The sequence below is a fragment of the Misgurnus anguillicaudatus genome, chromosome 23, assembly GCF_027580225.2.
Source record: "Misgurnus anguillicaudatus chromosome 23, ASM2758022v2, whole genome shotgun sequence".
NCBI lineage: Eukaryota > Metazoa > Chordata > Actinopteri > Cypriniformes > Cobitidae > Misgurnus > Misgurnus anguillicaudatus.
In genome coordinates, this window is record NC_073359.2 from 13257842 (window position 1) to 13282472 (window position 24631).

Below are 24631 nucleotides of genomic sequence, written 5' to 3' on the forward strand. Positions count from 1 at the left end.
ATTACTATAATTTGTGTATGTTATTATTTTAATCTTGTATTCAAATGTTCTCTCCAAAAAATAGTAAAACTATGGTAACCACAAAATAACCATGGTTTTGACAATTACCATAGTTTTCAAAAACCATAGTTAAACCATGGTTAGTGTAGTAAAACCATGGTTTTGCTGATAGTGATCAATACACCAAAAAAACATGGTTACTACACTTTTACCACAATAAAACCATGGTTAATTTTCGAAAGGCACCTATTTTATTGTTAAAAAACGTTATTTTGTGTATTTGGTATAATACACAATATATTTTGGTGTTTGCGTGGTTTATGGTTCAAAAAACACATTATTTTCCACATACAGTACATTTTTGTCGCTCCAGAGTTCATTCTCTTCCTGAAACGCACAAATTACAAAATTTGAAAAGCGCTGTGTTCCTAATTGACCAGCTAATCTGTATGGCCTTAATACCTCTGACGTCAGCCCGAAATGTGACGCTCCTTTAGCCTGTCTCGGCCCTCCCACGTACTTCTGCTTAATTTTCATTTCACTTCAGTACAACGTCTGGGACTGCTGTGCAGAGTTTCATTTTCTCCTGCAAAAATCTGCAGGTCCAATCAGCGAACAGAGGGGGGTGGCTAAAAACGATGATGTTGAGGTCGTGCGTCGTAGTTCAGTAATGGCAGCGGAGAAATACGTGAGGAAAGCTATTCAGTCCGTTGTTGCAAAACTTCAGAATATCCAGAAGTTAAAGCCGGAGCAAGAACAATGTTTGCTAAGTTTTGTTGGTCTGATCATTCGGACTTGTTGTTTCCGGCCGCATGACATACGTCACGACCAAACGTTAACGATTGGTTATGGCAGATTCAGAGTGACTCTGGGCAGATCCAATAGTTTTAAACTTCAACAGAGGACCCTCCTTAACGGAAGTAACGCTTTGCAATGGAGCGTGGCCAGACTCTCTGTACAAATGAAATGAATGTAGAGTCTGGTTGGACCAGGCAAACGCTCCTTATCATGTTTAAAAGATTCGGTTGCTAACAGGAGTTAACTTACAGGCTGAGTCCGAAGCGGAAGGAATTATGATAATGTTGGTCTGGCCACATCACCAATCCCCCAATATAAACTGTTGCCTATAATCTGTGTGTTTGTTGTAGTCCAAGAAAACAGATTTACGTTGATGTTAACATCTGGTTACATTTTTTAAAGATTTATATAACGTTGACTTATATTTTGGTTCCTGCTTGTGCCTTTATTGGACGTAATGGTATGTAAGGAGGGGATATGAAAGTACAGGGTGAAGAGCATGGAACAGGATTAGCAAAGGACCTTGAGACGGAAGTCAAATTTAGGTCACAGAATGGGCATTTCACATGTTGGAGCTCTGCCAACTAGACCGTCATCTCCTACATCGTTCAATTTCATAATCACTTCATTTTTTACAGTTTATGTATTCAAAACAGCTGTAGTCTCTGTTTGGATTAGGATATTGGATAAGTGTCACTTCCAGTCTAAAGACTATGGGAACGTTTTAGCATTAGAAAGAAGAATATTCCCGATAGCACTCGGAGCTGGAGCTCAATCTTGCCGCAACTCATTATTAAAGTAATCTCAAGTTCAGCCTCTTTGAAAGTGCTGCCTACCATAACAATAACCTGACGTGTCTCAGCGGGCCCAGTGTTGAGTTTCCCCGCTCATATTTTGATACGTGCTGTGCGGTCACATCATGTGAGGCCTCGGTTCAGATTTCCCTTTATTAGCTGCTTGATTTACCATGAATGAGTGCGAATGTAGTTTGCCTGTGTAATGTCTTGTCCATCCGTTACAGATGAGATACTTTAAAGCCTCATTAAAAAAAAACTGCAATGAGCCTCTGTGGATTAGATGTCCAGCAGTCCTGGTGTTCTTCATACTGTCTAGTTTTCTCCTCTTTCTATTTTTATGACATTTATTCTCCACTACCTCATGGAAGAAAAATGCTGCTTTTGCTTATTTTACACAAAACACTTCCAAGTGTTTGGAGTTAGTCAGCAAACCATAATTGTCTACAGGAAAATAAACACGACCTCCGATGTCTAATGGCTTTTATGAAACAACAGCATTATTGTGATCTTGTCTGTGAAAGTCTTATAATGTGATTATGAGTTCTTTAACATGGCCTTACTCAATTAATATTTAAGCTATCAAGGTTATATTGTCAAGAATGTATTATACATTATGTAGGATGATTTAGAAAACTGTAAAAGTAAAAAATAAATGTACTTAAGCTGGGATTTCATAGAATGGGTCTCTATTATTGATTTACTGTAGGGGTGTAATTATGGGTGGGTGATCTGACTAAAGTCTTAAATCACATTATGAGTCATGTAAAACATATTTAATTAGGTTCATCATTAATTGGGAATTTTATGGACACAAACCAAAACATGAGATGTTCATAGTAAAAATGAAAACATACCGGACTCATTTTCAAAAGAAGTATAAACCAAAATGATGGTTTGAATGATGTCAGTGAGCATGCATGAGCTCTGCTATTTTTCCCCTGCTGAATTAACCATCGTATGAAAAACACACATTAGCACACTTCGCCACATCAAAGGGCCATTCCAGTTCCAGCAGATCTCAGGAGAGATCTCAGAAAGAAAGGGAAAAGAAACAAGGAAGAACGGTCTCCAAAAACAAAAACGCCGGATTTGGAAAAAGAACATGCGAGGGGCTTCCTAGCCCTGTGTGGTCCCCCAACGTGAACATGAGCCTATGGGCTGTCTGGGGCCTGGGCTTGCAACACACCCTGGGTTTAAAAAGCAGGGGCTGGAGGTTAGTGGAGACACTCCTTTTCAGCGCCGAGGTGTGCTGAGGTCGCTCCTTTCTTCCTGGCTCAGGATGTGTTTGGTTTATAGCCGGCTCCCTGGCGTGTTGCTCCTGTTGGCCCACCTCCTCCTGAGCACAAGCTGCAGCCTGGAGGCCGTGGGTAAGGACATAGCGCTCCTTTTGTCTGCATTTCCAAAATTAGAGCTTTGCAGGCGGGCAGGTAATGTCCCCTGTTGAGCTTGTGGGTTCTTTGCATGTACGGTAGGTTGAAACTGGATCCACATGGCTCGGGGAGTTGGAGTTTGACGGTTTCTTGAAGTTGACGAAAGTGGTGAAATGTTGAGTTTTATGTTGAGTTGTAGAAAGGGTGCACTGTGGCTGCTTGCCTCTTCACACAAGGCTCTCAGGTCTTGTCAGGGCAGGTTTGCGGTGGAGACTTGCTACCTTATACCTCTTTAAAGGAGTTACAACCTCAGACTGGTGCTATTTCTGAGAGGGGAACGTTTTTTTATAGTGCGATATTTGTTTTGGTTTGTTTAGCCGAATGGGAAAAAGAACCTTCCTATTGGAACGAACAGGCCAAGAGGACGCTGGAAGCTGCCCTTGCATTGCCACAGAGGGCGTATCGTGCCAAAAACATCATCCTCTTCCTTGGTGACGGTGAGTTACCTACATAAATTGTCTCTATATGAGAGTCTATTAAATTGTACATCTTTTTATGGTGCTTCTTAAATTTTGTTATTATATTTAGAGAAAATAATTGCTATTGTTATCTCATCTGTTGAGTTTCTGTTATTAGTTTTCTAAGAGAAAATATAGAAGACATATGGTTTATGATATTATATATACAGTAAATATGCATAACAATCATGCTAACTACAGTAAAACATGTGGTTGGGTCTAAAGGGAAACCCAGCTGGAATAAAAAATAGCATGAAGTAGATAAATTGAGTTTGTCCCTTCTTGATGCAATGCTGGGTTGAAAATAACCTAGCAATTTTTTATTTGTTTCAACATGTTATTTATGCACAATAATATTTGGTGCTGTAAGCAGAGTTAATATGTTTTTATACTGTATATTGGGTTGTTTTAACCCATAGTTAGGGGAGATAATAGTCAGAACCAACCATTGGGTTATACAGTAAGTCTTAGACCACCATGGTACCATTAGATGTGTTGTTTTTGCAATTGTATAGTGATCATATATAATTATTTCTCAGTTTCTTTATTAGAATACAACCAGAAAATACAGGAAATGTGTGTGTAGTATTAAAAACAGAATAAAAGTATAAGCTGAAGTGTCACGTATTTAGGGTAAACTCCTTCCACTTGAGCAATAGCAGGCAACTGCAGGATCTCTTAAACCTAAATGAAATTAAATACTTATTCTAATCGAATGACTTTAGGACTTCAGCCTCCTCAAAAAAGCTTGAGATGTGTTTAGTGCCAAAGGAGGTCACACTAAATACTGTCTGATACCTAAAGAATTTAGTTCTCAAAATTGTTTTGTTTTTAATTTTGTGTACATATTTCCTATATTTTCTGTTTGCATTTTAATAAAAAGAATGAAAAATAAATATGGATGGACATTAAAACTTAATGGGGCAGTTTCCTGGACAGGGATTAGCTAAATCCAGGACTAGGCCTTAGTTTAATTATGAAATATAACTAGTTTTAACAAACATGCCTTACTAAGAACATTACCTTTGTGCATTTTGAGGCAAAACAAAGGGCACTGGTGTATTTTAAGATATGTAAGTGCAAGTTGTTTTTAGTTTGGACAGCTCTTAAAAATGTTTTAGTCTAGGACTAGTCTAATCCCTGTCCTGGAAACTGCCCCAATGTTTAATACTTAACTCAACACTTAACAGGTTTTTTCAACGGAGTTTCAAAGGACTATAAACGATCCCAAACGAGGCATAATGGTCTTTTCTAGCAAAACGATTGTCATTTTTGACAAAAAAAATAAAAAATATCCACTTATAAACCACAACTTCTCGTCTAAATCCGGTCGTGATGCGATAGCATGACCCCACGCAATACGTCATGATGTCAAGAGGTCACAGAGAACGAACGCGAAACTCCGCCCCAGTGTTTACAAGTGTTGAGAAAGAGGACAGTCTTTGTGTCAGTTTATTGTTTACAATGGTCCGCAAATGTGCGTTTTATATATGTAACACGTGACCTCCCTACGTCAATACGCATTTACGTTAGGTCGCGCTGGACCGGACCTAGACAAAAAGTTGTGGTTTAAAAGAGCATATTTTTTATTTTTCTTGTCAAAAATGACAATCGTTTCGCTAGATAAGACCCTAATGCCTCGTTTGGGATCGTTTATAGACCTTTGAAACTGTTAAGTGTTGAGTTAAGTATTTAATGTTGGGCTCTATTAAAGTCCATTAAAATGAGAAAAATCGTGGAATGTTTTCCTCAAAAAACATAATTTCTTCTCGACTGAACAAAGAAAGACATCAACATTTTGGATGACATGGTGGTGAGTAAATTATCTGGATTTTTCTTTTAAGAAAATGGAATATTCCTTTAAGTACTCTCTAATGTTTATAACTGCTTGTGCTGAGTTTATAACAGAAACTGAATGTTATTCCCTCATTTATTGGCAGTATATCAGAAATTTACCTGTGATTTATAATACTTGATTCTGATTGGTCAATCATGAAATGAACTTTTTTTATATATAATAAGCATCAAATGTAATTGAACGTTTGTCTACAACAGCTGTACTAATTTCATGTCTCTATTCCCCCTTCACTTTCTTATCACATAATACAAACAATTAAAATAAGATTCAACTCGAATAAAAATTATATGTCCTTTAGTTTATTTGGTATAAATAATGGCCATGTAAAAAGTCAGTTAATCATGCTTTCAATGTATTTTTTGCGATAATGACTGGTTGACCTTACACACGGTAAGTATCTATTACCTCTGAGCTCATATTACTGCCGAGTTCATGAAGGGGTTTGGGTGCAGGATCAAACTGTGACATTATGTCACACCATGTGTTTGTTATTCAGGGATGGGTGTGTCTACGGTCTCAGCCGCTCGGATTCTGCGAGGTCAGATGAGAGGAAAATCGGGAGAGGAGACTGTTTTGGCCATGGACTCATTTCCATACGTCGCCCTTTCCAAGGTCTAAAGTTTTTCATTTATCACTTTTCTCAATTTTTGCTTATCAGAGTGTCATAAATACACATTATCTAATAAAGAAGATCATAAGTTTTGTCATACATGCTATTTTCTTTTCTTTTCTTGTAATAGTATAAAGTTACCTTGTATTGTAAATCATATGGAAATGTCATCTAGGGATGAAGGATGTGGGCCATTTGAAGTACATGGGTGTTTCTTCGCTTTTGGCTGCCAGGGTTTATTTATTTTTTAATTAAAACTACATGATGGTACCAAATGTATTCATATCTCTACCTAAATGCTACATATTTGGACCTTTTTAAAGCATACTGGCCCAATCTTTAACCATATGCTTTCCGTTGGGCAGCAAACCTTTTGGCATTGCTAACATAAAATACATGAAAGCCTGACCTACATCTGTACCTACAATATATGCTGTACTGTAAAAAAAACAATAGTTATTAGCAATTTTGCACTTCTGTACATGCAAAATTGACACAGTTGTGTGATGTGTCTCTCAATAGACCTATAGTGTTGACAAACAGGTGGCAGACAGTGCAAGCACAGCTACTGCGTATCACTGTGGTGTGAAGGCCAATGGCAAAACAGTGGGTTTGAGCGCTAAAGCAGTAGCCTATGAGTGTAACACCACATTTGGCAATGAGGTTTTCTCAGTACTACATCGCGCCAAAGCACAAGGTATGACCTATTCACACACTAGTTTTGGGTGACCTATACCTTTTAAAGCAATTCTTTTGGTATGTGCACACCAAAAGCAAATTATAATTTGCAAAAGTGGATTACATACAAAGTCAATGCAAAGACGTGAGTAGACACAAATTCGCACCAGGCACCAAATTAGACAACATGATTGCCATAAATGCGAGATAATTGCCTCAATCGCATCTTCTTTTTTGTGCAAGTGTTGTCGCTCAAGCCAATCAGCAAAGAGCTTCTGGTTTGACACGTCCAGTTGTGTCATAAAATGAAGAAAGGCATTGTCTATTCATTCATTCACGCAAGTAACATAAAAAACAAGTTATCCCCTGTGTAATATAAAGTGATCATCACAATGTGCATATTCGCTTTGCTTTTGGTGTGCACACCATTAGAATTAAAGCAATTCCGTAAAAGTGTTTTATAGGAACTTTAACATTTTTACATTATGTAATAAATGCATAATAACACACCAAAGAGTGTCAGCACAAACCCCACAACTAATGACGTTTCTGTTTTATATCAGTTTTACAGTGATAGCTCCATTTTAAAAGATTTTGCATCACAGGATTGCCTTTTTGTGATGATGTCTGTGTTTGCATATACATAGGAAAGTCTGTTGGTATTGTGACCACCACACGAGTTCAGCATGCATCACCCGCTGCGGCCTATGCCCACTCAGTGAGTCGCAGTTGGTACAGCGATGCTGATATGCCCTCCAGTGCCAGACGCCAGGGATGCACAGACATTGCCACACAGTTGGTGAACAACACAGACATTGATGTAAGCCATAACCCACTGTATTATACTAAAAGTTCAAAACTAATATTGATGGCAGTGGTGTACAGACAGTTGACACTGTTCAGTCATTACTGTTGTGAATTTTTAAAGTAATAGTTCATCCAACTCACGATAATGTTTTACCAGTTGAATAATAGCCTAGTCTATATGGCTCATATGCTATATTTCAAGTAATTGGAAGCCATACAATCGAAATGTAAGTCATTATTCACAAAATCTTCATCATCTGCTGTTAACATCCATTCATACACGTCAGTGGTCACTGACAATTTCATCTCACGATCATGACATGGCAGGATATAGGAACTGCAGTGAAGTTAGAAGTAAATGACATAAATTGTATCTGTTCTTCACATAAAGCTGTTTTATGTCTTTTAACTTTATTTCAGAATATAAGTGGAGTTGTGTTAGTAGTAGTGTGAGTCATATGGACTACTACTATTAGAACAGTCTCCTGCCATTTTTGTTATTTTAGAGCTTGACAGCCCAGATCCCTGACTTGATTATTTAATGCCTGGTTGCATGAAAGTCCTTAAGGAAAGAAAGCCCTTCGATATAAGGTTAATGGTACCCTTAATGAAAAATGGGTTGCAAGAAAAAACCTAAGGGTTCACTTAAGGAACCACAAGGCTGTCAATAAGTATTACTCTTAAATGCTAAAGTATTCTCTTACGTTCTGCAAAAGTATTCTCTTACGTTCTGCTTTGTGTTGCTACAAAGTCCTTAATACAAGTTTTACTATAATTTAAGAGACCATAACAATGCTCTTAACTGTTTCCCCGCCATTTACGAGTTATCTCGTCAATTAAGAGAAAACATTTGCATAAGCATAAGAAAAGTGTTCCTGATAAATTTTTATGTTAATCTGCAATACCGCGATTATTCACTACCCAATTTATGAAAAAAAACTAAAGCCAAAACGTTATTTACTAATTTTAAACTCTGTGTATGTTTTCATAATCTTTCTGAATCCGTTCTCTAACAAAATTCTTCCACAAAAATGCAATTATATATATATAGAAGAAATTTTCCTGGAAGGCATTTTGTGAAACTTGTGAAAATCTGAAAAAAAATCGGGCTGGTGGGGAATGAATTAAAAAATCCCACATTTTTTCTCCCTCGGGGAAACTCTAACTTAAGGATTTTCATGCAACCAGGCACAGATTTCTTCTTTATCACAAAATAAAAAGAGTGATATAGATTATTATGCAATCATTCTTTTTTTTTAAGGTGACCCAATACTCCAATATGTTTATGTAATTTTAATAAAATTGTATAACTTTTAACTTTCAAACAACACATAACTCCAAATAGGTCATTCTTGGAGGTGGCCGTATATACATGACACCCAAAGGTACTCCGGATCCAGAATACCCCTCTTCATCGTCTCGTAAAGGAGATCGCAAAGACAAAAAGAATCTTATCGATGTCTGGCTAAATGCTCGTAAGGTAAGAAGAACTCCAGTTGTTACATTGTACAGGGTTCCCACGGGTCCTTGAAGTTTGTGAATCTGGGGGGAAAAATTCAAGGCCCTGGAAAGTTTTTTTAAGCACACATGCTAAACTGTTCGCTTTAAATGCTTTTATCTTCTGTATGCAAATGCTGATTCATACCAAAATGTTTTTTTGCATTATTGTGTTTGACACATGAAAACGTCTCTGGTTACATAGTAACTGTTGGTCCCTGAGAAGGAAACGAGATGCTGCGTCTCCCTTGCCATACTGTACTTCCTGCGTCCCTGTAACGCCATCTTTTGCAGTATTTCAGATAGCGATACACTTCCTGGCTCCCGCGTCACCCTGTCTTTGTCGTTAAGCCTCACCATTGGTTGAATTTAATATACACATTCAGACATACTTACCCCTGGAGGCGTCCCCAAAGTGTCACCGCAGTGATGCAGCGCGAGTTCCCTCGAAAGGGAACTGTAACAATGTAGCTTAAAAGGTAACACAATGTAACCTTGCTCTCACTTGAAATGTGTCCCCACATTTAGTTCTTGAATTTGAGGTTATTGGATCTAAAAAGTCCTTGAAAGGTCCTTGAATTTGAAGTTAACTAAGGTGTGGGAACCCTGATTGTACTGATTTAGATTTTTAATCATATTGTCTTATCATATATTTGTTTATTGTATATATGCTCTGTTTTGTTTATCAGGGAAAGAATGCCCAGTACGTCTGGAACAAAGAGCAGTTAAATTCAGTGAATGTTAAAACGACAGACTGTCTGATGGGTAATGTCAGTTTATAAAGATTACACAATGTGATTTTATTTGCATGCCATGAGACACCGACAGTATTCTCGAAGCTTATAAAGAGGGGTAGTTTCCAAAAAAAATCTGTCATCACTTCATATAGACCTCAAAAACATAACATTGTCTTTTTCCATGGAATACAAGATGAGATGTTTCACAAAATGAAGCCCTCTGTTACAGCTCCAAACAAATGGTTGAATCACAGTTTCAAAATGATTCATTGGAAATAAACAACTGAAGTTAATTACTGATTGCAATGTAATTTTTTGCTTGTTTAAAAAAGTTTAAAACACAGACACTATATTTAGGGAAACGTGAAACAGTCATATGGAACAGGCTGGAAACTTAATAGCTGTAAAATGCATTCAAATCTTACAAAGTTGCTTTTCAATGGCACCAGTGTTTGAATGAACCAACCATTTAAAAAGAATGGGATATTTATAGACAGATGGACTGTAATGCCTTATATTAGATTACACTGAAATGCTTTAATCTGTTAAGCCTTATGTAAATCTTCACTCAAAAAATGCTGGGTTGTTTCAACCCATGGTTGGGTAAAATATGGACAAACCTTACCATTTGTGAGGTTTTTGACTTGTATTTATTCAGGTCTCTTTGAACCAAAAGACATGAGATTTGAGGTCTTCAGGAATCGCACCCGTGACCCCTCCATTGTTGACATGACAGAAAAAGCTATTCAGATCCTCAGCAAGAATCCTAAAGGTTTTTTCCTCTTTGTGGAAGATAAGTATTTCCGATTTATGATTTATTTATACTGTATATATAGAGATGTGTGAATAAATAAAGTCTGTGTTATTTTAAGAGGTAGAATTGACCACGGACACCATGATGGGATTGCCAAGCTTGCCCTGACCGAAACTGTGATGTTTGATCGGGCGATCCAGAGGGCATCTGAGCTAACCAGTGAGTCAGACACGCTTACTGTTGTCACCGCAGATCATTCCCACGTCTTCACTTTTGGTGGAAATACCCCCCGAGGAAACCCAATTTTTGGTACGTCCTGAGCTACTTCCTGTTGTTTGAGTGGTATTCAGATAATGTCTATATTCAAAACATACTACTCATACTTTTTCTGCAGTAGGGGAGAGGGGGGCACAAACACCTTTTTAACCCTTTTTGTCTTTGGCTTTATCATTCAAAAAATATTTAAGTTAGACAAATATTTTTTTTACATAATCAACACAAACATCTCTGCTACAAATGAACACTTAACGTTTGTTTTGGGAACCTACTGTTATCGTTCAATTATAATGAAAGTGACAGGAGTGCAAACGTTACAATACCCCATAGGTGGGGTTCATTGTAACAGAAGGTTTGTTGTAACACCTGCTAGAACATTTTGTTTAAAGACAAATAATTCAATAAATTCTGTCTATATACTATAGGTGGATATTGTTTAAATATCTGCCTATATTAGATAGATATCCACACATTCATTCATCCATGATCCTTGCATATAAATATATATATTTTTGAAAGGGCTGCACATTAAGACAAAAAATCATAATTGTCAGTTATTTCCCCTGATATTGTATTACAGTTGCGGCCGGTGACTTCTTTTTTTTGAGGGCGCTCGATGCGAAGTTCGTCACAACATGTGTGTAGCCCGTCATGTGTGTGGTTCATAATTTCAAAACATGTGTTCTACACGTCGAGTTATCCTGTGTGCATCACATGTCTTGTCAAAATTAGTGCCTGTTGCAGACGCGTCTAAAAGGTTTATGATCAAAGAGATGCTCGCGTTTGCCAGATACTCGCATAATCTCATGCGTAATCAGAGTTTACTGTTAATGGAGTGTCTTGCATGTATTTTGTGAACCTGAGCGTCTCTTTTATCATAAATGTTTTTTACGCGTGTGCAGCAGGCACTTATTTTGACAAAACACGTGATGCACATGGTTCACATGATGCAACAAACACATATTTTAAAAACACGAGCAACACACATGACACTCCGAACATGTTGAATTTGCGCCGCTCGGATGAGCAGTCACGAGCCGACTCTCAACAATTATCAAACGCACAGATGGCTCGGCCCTGTATAAATGTGTAAAGTAGCCGTGTTACAGTGACAGCTCACCCCTACATAGCATGTATGCAAATTGTCTGTGTGTCATACAATATTATCATGTGTGATAATAGCATGACTTCGATGGTTATTGCAAGTTGCTCTGTATAAAAAGTGTCTGCCAAATGCGTAAATGCCTACAGTAGATAACCTGCAATTCCGCAATGCAATTTGCATAGTAAAAAAGTATTTATCCATTTCCAGCCTGATAAATAAATGTGCAACATGAATTGGTCATGTAACACTGCCAAAAATATGTTGTCGCTTTATAGTCCTTGTTTGTATTGTTCATTAGTATTGTTTGTTTTTCAGGTCTGGCACCCAAGAACGGTGATGATAATCTTCCATTTACTAGTATATTGTATGCTAATGGACCAGGATACGTTCATGTAAACGGAACAAGAGGAAATGTTTCAGCTGTAGATTATCGTAAGTATTGTATTTTTTCTTATCGGGCAAAATATATGTGTATGTATTACTTCCTTTTCAGTAAATGAATTTAAATTGAACTGGCTACGCCCCCCAGGATATTGCATTGAAATATGAATTGGACAGGAAGAGAAACTGATTCAATTGTACTTTAAAGAAATTTAACACAATTTAATACATTTGTCATAGGCATTTTCAAATGAAAGTTTATATAGTGGCCATTTAGTCACTAATATCTTAATTTTTTTCTATAAGGTGAATTAAATCTGCAAGCCATAACTTTTTTAGGTTTAAAAAAATGAGAAAGTACATAAAGAATCAAGTTCAAACTGTATCCTTAACTTTCCACGATTCACAATGGCAAGTTTATAATATTGATCAATAACTCAAGATGTCAGGCCGGATTATGCAGGCAGTTGTTTTTCAATACCCGTGAAGATAAGTACATAAAGTATCCTGAACTTTAGTTTTTAAACAGTTTGAAGCATGAATCACAGCGAATAAAGATTATTTGCCCTTCATGAAACTCAGATTACAATTTTTTGTTAACTCAATCCAGGAATTTAATTGAATGTATCTCATTTTGAATGTTGTATAAATTGGAGCCATAAGCTAATATTATATTTGATCTATTCTATAGTGGATGAGGAATACATGCAACAAGCTGCCGTTCCTTTAGAATCAGAAACTCATGGAGGGGAAGACGTGGCTATCTATGCCAAGGGTCCAATGGCTCATCTATTCCATGGAGTCAAAGAACAAAACTATGTGGCCCACGCCATGGCCTACGCCGCATGTCTGGAGCCATACACTAACTGCCCACCACAGCCACACAGTCAACTCTCTGATGGCTGTAACAATTCTCTTTCTCTCTCTGTTTTCTCAATAACTGCCATATTTTGGCTTGTCATGAGATGACAGACTCAACTATATTAGTGGTTATGGTCCCAATGTTTTGGAAGTGGTTTTATAGTTTTCCTTTAGCCCAGATACAAAAATCATGGGTTGGAGTCCCAGGGAACTTATAAAGAGAAGTATGCATACTGTATCATAAAAAGTATACTTTGAATGCACTGTACGTCGCTGGATAAAAATGTCATGTGCATAAAGTATATTGTTTACAATGTCTGCAGTGCTGTGTGTATAAATGTAAATTGTATTCCTCACAAATGTGTTTTATAACAAGATATTTTTGTATATATTGTGTAACGAAAAGACACTTTTGCACTGTGCAGTTATACACGCAAGACCAATAAAAACATTAATCATGTTAATGTTATCAGCTTTTGTGATTTGGTATCTAATATCTAATGAGTGCCACTCATTGCTGTAAAGTTATAAATCTGCTTAGGGCACAAAGTGTGTTGGTATTATTAAAAGTTGCATAACTCTGCGTAAATAAACATTGCGTATAAGGCGAGATGTTATTACTGTCAAAAGTATTATTATATATGTTTACTTAAAAAAGCATTATTTTATAGATTTATCTTCTATTTATCATTAATTTCATGAAAGTTGTTTTGTACATTTTTGATACATGCTATTATTTTTTGCTTTAATATTTGCAATGTGCGGTAACCGTTTTATAAAAGCAATAAGGTGCTTGAGGCTAATGCAGTTTTGTGAATAAATCACGACTAAAGTGGTTGCAGTGACTCCACCTGTCATTGCTCACACACATGCATGCACACACATGTACACACACACACACACACACACACACACACACACACACACACACACACACACACACACACACACACACACACACACACACACACACACACAAAGCTTTTCACCTAAGGAGTTCATATTACATATTGGTGTCAAAGAGTGCATATTAGTAACTTAGAGACATTTTAGTTACAAATGTATACATATTTGTACGTACCATGATTTTAAATATGTGTCATTTTAAAAATGTACGTCTCTTGATTTTACTGCAGTGGCTATTTATAGGTGCAAATAGTGGTCGCCCATAAAAAGTTGTCCAAGCAGTCTTATCTGATTGAACTGGCCACTTGTTTGTTAACCCACCAAAATCCAGTCCAAATGTAGCAGTTAGGAAGTGGTCTGGAAAGCTGGTTATATGCTGTTTCTACAAGTGTATTACTCATCGTATTTCCTTACATTTAGTGATTATGTTTGTGGTATCTGATTTGAAATGTTATGCATTTATTGGCAAGAATTTGAACTAGCCTTTAGCCCAGAAACAAGCGCAATACTATCAGAATGCAAGGCATTCAAATATATCCATATGATTAGAAGGTAATCAAAAGTTATTGCTGGAAAAATAGTTAATGAAAACTACAACAGACCTTTGGTCTGTGGCAAGACTATAAACTGAAGTCAAATCTTTGAGTTTTGCAGAGCTGTTGTTGTTGTTTCACTCAAACCATGGCCACTTCACAAACCCTTCTGACTACTGGAATATTTATTTCATTTTTCTTTAATGGATGTTGCTCTGTTATTCCTGGTAAGTGTGTTTCCATTTTTTTTTATTAAATTAAGTAAAACCAAATGAAGAAACACTGATTCTCTTCAATTTAAAGTGGAGGAGGAAAAACCAAACTTCTGGAATGTAAGGGGAAAATCTGCCATTCATGAGGCTCTTTCAATGAAGCCCAACATCCGTCGTGCTCAAAATCTCATCCTTTTTCTTGGAGATGGTGAGTTAAAGAAAACCTGATTGTTGATCGTGTATCATGATGGAATTCAAGTCTTTCTACAAGTTAAAGGGACACTCCACTTTTTTTGAAAATATGCTAATTGTTCAGCTCCCCTAGAGTTAAACATTTGATTTTTATAGATTTGGAATCCATTCAGCCTATCTCCGGGTCTGGCACTAACACTTTTAGCATAGCTAAGCATAATCCATTGAATCTGATTAGACCATTAGCATCGCGCTCAAAAATAACCAAAGAGTTTTGATATTTTTCCTATTCAAAACTTGACTCTTTTGTAGTAACATTGTGTACTAAGACTGACACAAAATTAAAAGTTGCGATTTTCTAGGCAGATATGGCTAGGAACTATAGACTCTCATTCCAGCGTAATAATCAAGGACTTTGCTGCTGTACCATGGCTGCAGCAGGGGCAATGATATTACACAGCACCCGAAAGTAGTCCCCTTGGTAACTTTCAATAGCAGGGGACTATTTTCGGGCACTGCGTAATATCATTGCGCCTCCTGCAGCTGTGGTACAGCAGTAATATAGCAATGCTAATGGTCTAATCAGATTCAATAGATTATGCTAAGCTATGCTAAAAGTGGTACCGCTAGACCCGGATGGATTCCAAAACGGTAAAAATCAAATGTTTAACTTTAGTGGAGCTGGAAAATTCCACTTTTAGCATAGCTTAGCACAATCAATTGAATCTGATTAGACCATTAGCATCGCGCCAAAACATAACCAAAGACTTTTAATATGTTATATTCCTATTTAAAACTGGACTCTTTTAAATTTACATCAGAATGAGAGTATAGTCCTAGCCATATCTGCCTAGAAAATCACAAAACAACTTTTACATTTCTGTTGGTCTTAGTACACAATGTAACTACAGAAGAGTCAAATTTTAAATAGGAAAATTTCAAAAGTCTTTGGGTTTTTTTGAGCGCGATGCTAATGGTCTAATCAGATTCAATGGATTGTGCTAAGCTATGCTAAAAGTGGTAGCGCCAGACCCGTAGATCAGCTGAATGGATTCCAAAACGGTAAAAATCGAATGTTTAACTCTAGGGAAGCTGGAAAATTAGTATATTTTTAAAAAAGTGGAATGTCCCTTTAAGTGGAGTGTCCCTTTAAGCAATGACATACTGTAGCAAATATTGTAGAAAAAACTGTATTTACAGTAATTGCTATTTCCTTTATCAATAAATTTTGTTTGTTGTTTTAACTAAATAAATGTTATAAGTGTCTTATACCAACATGATGATAACATTACTTTGAATAATTTGAAGTCACACACACACACACACACACACACACACACACACACACACACACACACACACACACACACACATATATACAAAACAATAAATGTAAAGGTGAGGATTTTAAAACCAATGTGCTTGGATTGTTATTGACATGTGATTAGGTATGGGAATCAGCACTGTGACTGCAGCGAGACAATTGAAGGGTCAAATGAATGGAAAAACAGGAGAGGAGAGCTCTCTGGCCATGGACACATTTCCTTACCTCGCTCTGTCAAAGGTAAAGAAAGTTTCACTCTTCTGTACAGTGTAGTTCATTACAGAAAAATTACATTCAATACAGAACAGGTCAGCTGTTTAGTTTTTTTTTATAAACATGTAGATCAGTACAATTTCAGGACACTTCAGTTCAATACGGTATAGAACAGTACACTTCAATTTAATTCAGTATTGTTCAGTTCACTTAATTACAAAATTATTTAGTTAAATACAGTAAAGTTCACTTTGGATTAAATTTAAATTCAGTACAGTACACTTCAGTTCAGAACTATTCAGTTCAGAATGGTAAAGAAGGGTTAAAGGTGCAGTGTGTACATTTTAGCAGCATCTAGTGGTGATGTTGCGAATTGGAACCAACGTCTTAAAGGAATATTCCATGAGTAAAATATCTGGATTTTTCTTTTAAGAAAATGGACTAATCCTTTAAGGGCAATTTATAGTCGTGCGTAAGTTCTACGCCATACCTACGCCGTAGGCTATCCGTAGCCTGTGTGTAGCTCTGCGTAGCCTGACGTGCACCTTGAAAAAATTTTAACAGCGCGTCAGTTCTACACGGACCGCAAGTGCTGTGATTGGTCCACCAGAACCCCTCCCGTCAGGTAAAAAACTGCGTCATAGGTATTTACGTTTGCGACGGTGAAAACAAAGATGAGCCAAGTTGAGGAGTGATTTAACTTAAACTGCAACAAAAGTCACTGTTTATTTACTTCCATCATGGCTGGTCTTCTTAAATCATACACAACAAGTTGCTGTTTCTTCTTCGTTTGTGGGTTAACTTGCCAAGCTTCTTCTTCTCTGACGGTCACGCTGCTACTGTGGTTACACTCGTGGATACTGCCTACCAGCGGTTTGCGCGTGTGTTTGCACGTCGACGCGGAGGACGACGCAAAAGTATAAATGAAAACCGGCGCGGAACCTACGCCGTAGGACCTACGCACGACTATAACGAGCCCTTTAGTCCACGGCTCACCACTCGCTTTTGAAACACATAGAGAAGCTACGGTAGCCGCAACCGGACATACATGTCATCGTCGGAGACAACTAAGTAAAAAAACTGTCCTTTAAGGGCTTCTGTAGAAAAATGGCAGCACAAAATGGTGACTTCCATGTAAGGGGACCCTCGATGTATTTAGATAAAAAGGTCTCGTTCTAAGGTAATAAACACATAACGGTTCATTATGAAAGGTCTTTATACACCCCTGATAATATAGTTTTGTATATTATTTTGCATTTCTGTCAAAAGAACCTTCTAAAAATGACACACTGCACCTTTAAGGTAAATTTTTTATGAACACACTAAAGTCCATAAAGAACTATAAAGTCCTTTTCCATTTAATAAACACTATTACCTTCTGTGTTGGTTGTGGCTGTTTAGACCTACAACGTTGACCAGCAGATGCCTGACAGTGCGGCGACAGCAACAGCGTATCTGTGTGGTGTGAAGGCGAATTACGGTACTTTGGGCCTCAGTGCGGCCGCACGCCGTGCAGACTGCAGCACCACTCAAGGCAACGAGGTCAAATCGGTTCTTCATCGCGCAAGAAAAGCAGGTAAGGAAAAGTCACAACAGTACAGTTAATAAGTCTTCTAAGCGATTGCAGATATGTTATCTAAACCAACTTCACTGAAATGCATATGAACTTTGAAGTTGTGACACTTTCTTTAAATTCTTATCTTATCTATGACAAAATAGGCTGTTTGTGTAATTTGACTTTGATGGATATCTTATGTGAGTCTAATAAACGATGTTTAATTTTCTACCAGGTAAATCTGTTGGTATTGTAACCACAACACGTGTCCAGCACGCATCACCTGCTGCCTCTTACTCCCACACCGCTGACAGAAATTGGTACAGTGATAAAGAGCTGACAGAGGAAGCAGTCGCAGGAGGATGCAGGGACATCGCATACCAGCTCATCACTAATACTGATATACATGTAAGACCGCTACACTGAATTAATATTGCTTTTTAAAAGATATATGCCTGTCTGAATATATATTTATGTATTTAAATATATATTTAAAAAATGTTTACATGTGTATATTTATGTATAATTTATATTATATATAAATATAAATACTTAATATATAAATATATATTTTTTCTTACAATTATACATGCATGTGTGCATATTTATCGTTAGCCTCATAGCATAATTGCCTAAGTCATATTTCAATGTTTTTGGAAAACACGAAAAAACACAATATTTAGAAATCACATTATGGAATTATGCTAAGGCAGATAGTGTTTTTGGATTCTAATAAGTGTTGTGCTTGGCTAAGGACATAGGCAGAAAGGCAGGATAATGCAGCAGTGGAAGGACAGTAAAAGTAGGCAGATATCACAATTTGGCCAAAAAATTACTTGTGTAAAACTTATGTAAAAACGATTTACATATTTATTATATACATTATTATTATTCATAGTTGACACACATATATGATGTAAACAAAAACCTTCATTTTGCAATAGATTAATCACGAATAATCGTTATGCAACCCTATTTAAAATTGTACAGTTTTGGTGTCACAAATTTTTGTTGTTTAGGCGAATATGTAGATGTATAAACTTCAATTCTGTAGTTATTTAGTAAAGATATTATTTGAAAATTAGTTCCAACTACTTCAGAGCTATGAGTGATCAACACTTGTGATCAGCACTTGTGACTAGTTGACTAGACTCGCAAGAACCAATGACCGTCTTACGTACTGACGTGTAGCCTGTGTGCTGCCATTTTAGATCATACTTACTATGTTTTTTTACATTTAAAGGGACAATAATTAGGATATTCCCCCATCTAGTGGTATTTTGCATTCAAACGAATAGTGCTCTCTAGCGCCTCGCTTTTCCAAATGCGTGTTGCAACTACGGTAGCAGTTATGTACTCACTTTTCTCCTTGTCCTTTTCAGCTGGTTCACGTGTTCTGAACGAAAACGCATTGCGGTAGGCTAGTGCTTTTTGTGCCTTTCTGTTATTATAGTTTTTCAATATGGCGAAATGACATGGAAGCCTTCTAGGACTTACCCGTTCAATGTAAATAAAGAGAAGTAATTCTAAGCTTACAAAGAAACGTCAGATCATCGGCAGAGGTCATTTGACACCAGTGAGGGGATATTTATGAATAAAGACATCTATTTTGACTAATAAAATACTTAAAAAACTACACATTGTCCCTTTAAACCTGACTTCTTGATCTCTAAATAAGCTCAAAATACATTTTCTCTTACAAACCCGCTGTTTTGTTTACACAGGTTATTTTGAACCCAGAGTTGGGCAAAAAGTGACAAACCTAACCCACTGGTTGTAATCAACCCATGGGTTGTATCAGGATAGGTGTGAAGGAGGATGAAGGAGGCTATCCAAACATATAAACTTGACATTGACTGTTTACATGTACACCAATAATGCGATAATAATCAGAGTAAGGACGTAATCGCATTAAGATGTTTACATTACTGGAGCTAACCTCAGTTTTTATTTTCAGATTATTAACATAGCCCAATGCAAAGTACAAATAATGAACTCACAGAAACTGTCAACTGTTTAAATTTTACATGGCAAACATGTAATGTTATGTACGTATTTTGTTATTCGTGCCGTGAAGACAGAAAAATTATGTTACAGTGCCTGTAACTGTTTTTATACGCTGCTGTTGCGTTATTTTAGCTGTTTTTGGATTAAGGCACACTGCTCATTTAAAATAGGCACATTTTCCAGCTCCCCTAGAGTGAAACATTTCATTCTTACAGTTTTGGAATCTATTCAGCCGATCTCTGGTTCTGGAGGTACCACTTTTATCATAGCTTAGCATAATCTATTGAACTCGATTAGACCATTAGCATCGCGCTCAAAAATGACCAAAGAGTTTCGATATTTTTCTGTATATGTATTAGGCTTATAGAATAAGGCATTCTACCTTTTACATCTAATGATCATGTTTCTTGCATGTATTGTTTACTTTACTAATCTTACTTATGAAATATAAATGTTATATAATTTGATTGATGTAGGTTATTTTAGGAGGTGGAAGGCAGTACATGTTCCCCAAGGAAACTGTTGATCCTGAATACCCCTCAACTACAGGGAGCCGACGGGACAAAGCAAATCTTGTTGACGAGTGGCTGAAAAACAGAAAAGTAAACCAAACATTTCCAAAAATATTTCAGTATTACTGTCAATATAGAATAGATGAATGCAGTAACCTTAAGTTTATGTTGTTTGCTAACATCAAGGTCTAGAATAACTTAATTTAATTTGAAAGTCCAAAGTCCTCTCACTAGCAAGTATAAAATATTTATACAATCATAGAAGTTTTACATAAAACAGAGCAAGTAAAAAATAGCATATTAGGGCTAAACTTTTTCTATCATCCTTTCTTTACGTTAGAATGCCAAGTATGTATGGAACAAGGCAGATTTTGATGCTGTCAATGAGGAGAAAACTGATTACTTGATAGGTAAGGTTATTTTGATCTATTTTAAATAGAAGTCATGTAACCTATATATAATACATTCAGCTGGGTGGCCAGTGTCGTTCAATGCTATGCTTTTTATTGTTGTGCTCAGGGCTGTTTGAGCCAAAGGACACCAGGTACGAGTTGGACCGCGATCCCAACATGGATCCATCATTGACAGAGATGACGGAAAAAGCCATTAAGATTCTTAGCAAAAACCCGAATGGATTCTACCTCTTTGTGGAAGATAAGTGGACATTAGCCTATGTGTGCTTTCCATCAGATACATCTTAAATGTGCTGAATGAACTTATTTTATATTTTCATTTCTCTAAGCGGGAGAATAGATCATGGTCATCATGCAGGGCAGGCCAAGTATGCTTTGACCGAGGCTGTGGAATTTGACAGAGCCATTGAACGGGCAGCTGAGCTGACCAGTGAACTCGACACAATGACTGTGGTCACTGCAGATCATTCACATGTTTTCTCATTTGGTGGCTACTCTTACCGGGGCAATCCAGTGCTAGGTATGGGAAAATCTTTGAGCTACTGAAATTCGCAAAGCATTATTTGTGCTAATTTCTTGTCAGTGAATGGATTAACACCTTACCCAGAAAATGTTACATTTACATTTTACATTTGTACAAGCTCCATTTGTCTTTGAAATCCAGGCTAAAGTCTCATAACCTTATGATGAGATTTGGAGCATCAAAGTTTGATTTCAGTCATTGATTTTACACGTTGACATAACTTTACTCAGTCAATAAAGATATGAAGGTTATATCTTCACAAAATGTTCTTTACATTATATGGTTTTATGTAGAAAGTAAATCCCTAAAAATGAATCTCATTTACCTCCAAAGGCTCAAAATAGACCAAATATTAATATTTAGTAATAGGCCTATTTCCTGTTTATTTGTATGAGGATTAAAATTTTTGATACGATTTAAAACCCTGAATTATGTGATTTGAGAATTTTCCAGTTTTAGTAAACATAAAAAATAAAACTGGGCTTAAGAATAATTGATTTACATTCTCTATCTAGGCACGTCCTATGCTAAAGCTGAGGATGGTAAACGTTTTACTAATGCACTTTATGCCAATGGTCCAGGATACCAGATTGTGAATGGAATTCGTCCTGACGTGAATGAGACAATCTCAAGTAAGTTACATGACAACATCTTTAGGAGCATGGCAAGTTGTATGCTTTGTCAATACAGACACCCCATCTTGTGGTCATATATTTAACTGCACATGAAACATAGTTTATTTTTAAATTAATATGCCATCCAGGAATTGGAAACCTCATGTAGTTTCATACCTGTATAACTTTTAAAATATTGACTAAAAAGTAAAGTGGCATAAAGTCTTGTGTGCTATATTTCACATCTAAGGAAACCACATAGTCTTGAAATAATGTCTATGAAAAAGATTAGAGTATAAAGTATATATGTTAGAACAGTAATTCTCAAAGTGTGGTCCGCGGACCACTAGTGGTCCACCAAACCCCTAAAATGACCTAAACTAGGCAAGTGTTTATACAATCGTCACTTATTTAAGTAGATTTTTAATGCACTTGCAAAACTGTGATATCAGTTCTTGTCATTCTGTTTTAATAATGTAAAAATGGATCGGTGGCTAAACCAAAAAGGAGTCAAAAGAAGGATCAAGCGTCAACTGAAAGCAGCTAAAATCCACAGATCTATTAGTTTTGTAATGTACTCGTTTTTGTTTCATGTGTAAAATCCCTGTAATTTCAGTGATTTTGGACATTAAGGGGAACATTTTTTCAGCATTTTATTGTTACCATAGTTACAACAATAGACTTCATATACCCACCACTTCAGATTTAAACTAAGGGCTCTTTGGAATGACATTAAGTGGGACCTAGGCTGTTATACTATGTTTAATTGCAATTTTTTTTCATATGTGCAGTTTGTTGTTCATATTAAGCTGTAACTCATTTCACATTTACTTGTTTAAATGAAATATAATTTCTGAACATAGCATTGCATTTGTGTTTAAAAAATTTGTTTTTGACTTGAAACAGTTGCATATTAAACTTAAATTTAGCTTATCCTTCCTATTTTGTTGTTTTTTGGGGGCATGTTAGAGTGGGATTCTGTTGGGTGGTCCTCAGAAAAAAATTGGAAGATAAAGTGGTCCTTGGGCTGAAAAAGTTTGAGAAACACTGTGTTAGAATATATACCTGTACTATTATTGCACATTTTATTGTCCTCATAAATTAATTCTAATCTAATAAAATCTCCTGTATCATTTTCTCTATCAAGTTTTTGTGTTAAACAATTTTTTTGTAAAATTTACATATGTTTTACATTACACTTTTCTGTAAAGCTGCTTTGAAACTCCAAAAAGCAGTGTAAACATTATCAAATAATCTCCTTATGTGGTTGAAACAGCAAAGCTGTTTTGTAAATTTTGGTTGAACTTTTTATAATTTACAATAATGAAATTATATCCAGTTTCTATAACATTATCTAATATCTCTTGCAGGCAGTAAAGAATACCTTCAGCAGGCCGCAGTGCCTCTTGATTCAGAAACTCATGGATCCGAGGATGTTGCTATTTTTGCCAAAGGTCCAATGGCCCACCTCTTTCATGGTGTACAAGAGCAAAGTTACATAGCTCATGCCATGGCATACGCAGCCTGTCTTGAGCCTTACACTGACTGCCAGCTAGATAATTATGGAGTTTGTACCCAGGCCAGCCTCTTGATTCTGGTGTTGGGTGTGCTGTCCTCACTCACAGCTCTGATATGATGTCAATAAATCATTTAATAGAGCATTCTTGCACAACACATTACTTGCTATTCCCTTTGGTAAGCATTTAGGTGTAACATGTAGATGTATGAAACAGGATGATGTTTTCTACACTATGTATTTTATGTTGGGCTGAAATATCATATAAAATCCTCTGTGAGGACATTACAATAATTTTAGAAGTTTCAACACACAATTGATAGAAACTTTTATGTAATTAACTTTTAATATATATTGTTTTTCCTTGTTGGCTAGTTAAAGGAGCATTTCACCTGTAGAAACATTAATCTTTATTGAAAGTGCGTCGTATTTTTTAGTCGAAATGTAACATACATTTAGAATTTGGTGCCTATTTGACCGAGAAAAGGGGTGTTTGTAGTCTCACCTCACCCCCTCAACAAAGATATTGGACTTTCTGCTTTCAATGATGCAAAATGATGTTTTTTACATCATTGAAAGAAGGAAGTGCAACATTGAAATCTTTCTCCTGTCTGAGCGGAAACTGGGGAAATGATGCACAACCATTCAAAAAAATGACTGGGGTTCTAACTATACAAAGCTTGATGGAAATGGGTGAAGTGTCCCTTTAAATATGAATGTACATGAATAATTACTTTGTGAAATTTGGTTTATTAAACAATATATACCATTTTTGAATGTCTGTTTTACATCATTCCTATATGTATATGCAGTGCCGCTGCTAGCCATTTTGGTGCCCTAAGCATAATTCCTTTATAATGCCCCCAACCCTGAGAAAAAAACTTTTTTTGCCAGTTTAATTTTTATTACCAAATATATAACTTCTTTGCAGAGAGCAAAATCTTCACAGCTTTAGCCAACACACACTACACATTTGAAAGTGAAAACTTTTATAGAATAGCAAAATAGAAAAAAATTACCAAACTTAAATTATCAAAATAATCCAGACATGTTTTTCACAAGTA

General features: G+C 36.4%; 2 protein-coding genes across 2 annotated transcripts; both read left to right on the top strand.

The window, feature by feature from the left end:
• The first annotated feature begins 2525 nt into the window (after positions 1–2525).
• alpi.1 (alkaline phosphatase, intestinal, tandem duplicate 1) lies at positions 2526–13507 on the top strand. The gene is made up of 11 exons (XM_055218755.2): positions 2526–2962; positions 3343–3462; positions 5838–5953; positions 6474–6648; positions 7277–7449; positions 8782–8916; positions 9623–9698; positions 10329–10463; positions 10542–10733; positions 12121–12237; positions 12878–13507. The coding sequence occupies exons 1-11, from the start codon at positions 2749–2751 to the stop codon at positions 13153–13155; spliced, it is 1731 nt and encodes a 576-aa protein (XP_055074730.1). The 5' UTR covers positions 2526–2748; the 3' UTR covers positions 13156–13507.
• Positions 13508–14554: 1047 nt separating this feature from the next.
• Positions 14555–24338, top strand: alpi.2 (alkaline phosphatase, intestinal, tandem duplicate 2). Its single transcript, XM_055217582.2, has 11 exons — positions 14555–14713; positions 14790–14906; positions 16339–16454; positions 17829–18003; positions 18218–18390; positions 20466–20591; positions 20842–20911; positions 21021–21155; positions 21243–21434; positions 21953–22069; positions 23422–24338. The coding sequence occupies exons 1-11, from the start codon at positions 14635–14637 to the stop codon at positions 23685–23687; spliced, it is 1566 nt and encodes a 521-aa protein (XP_055073557.2). The 5' UTR covers positions 14555–14634; the 3' UTR covers positions 23688–24338.
• Positions 24339–24631: the final 293 nt, after the last annotated feature.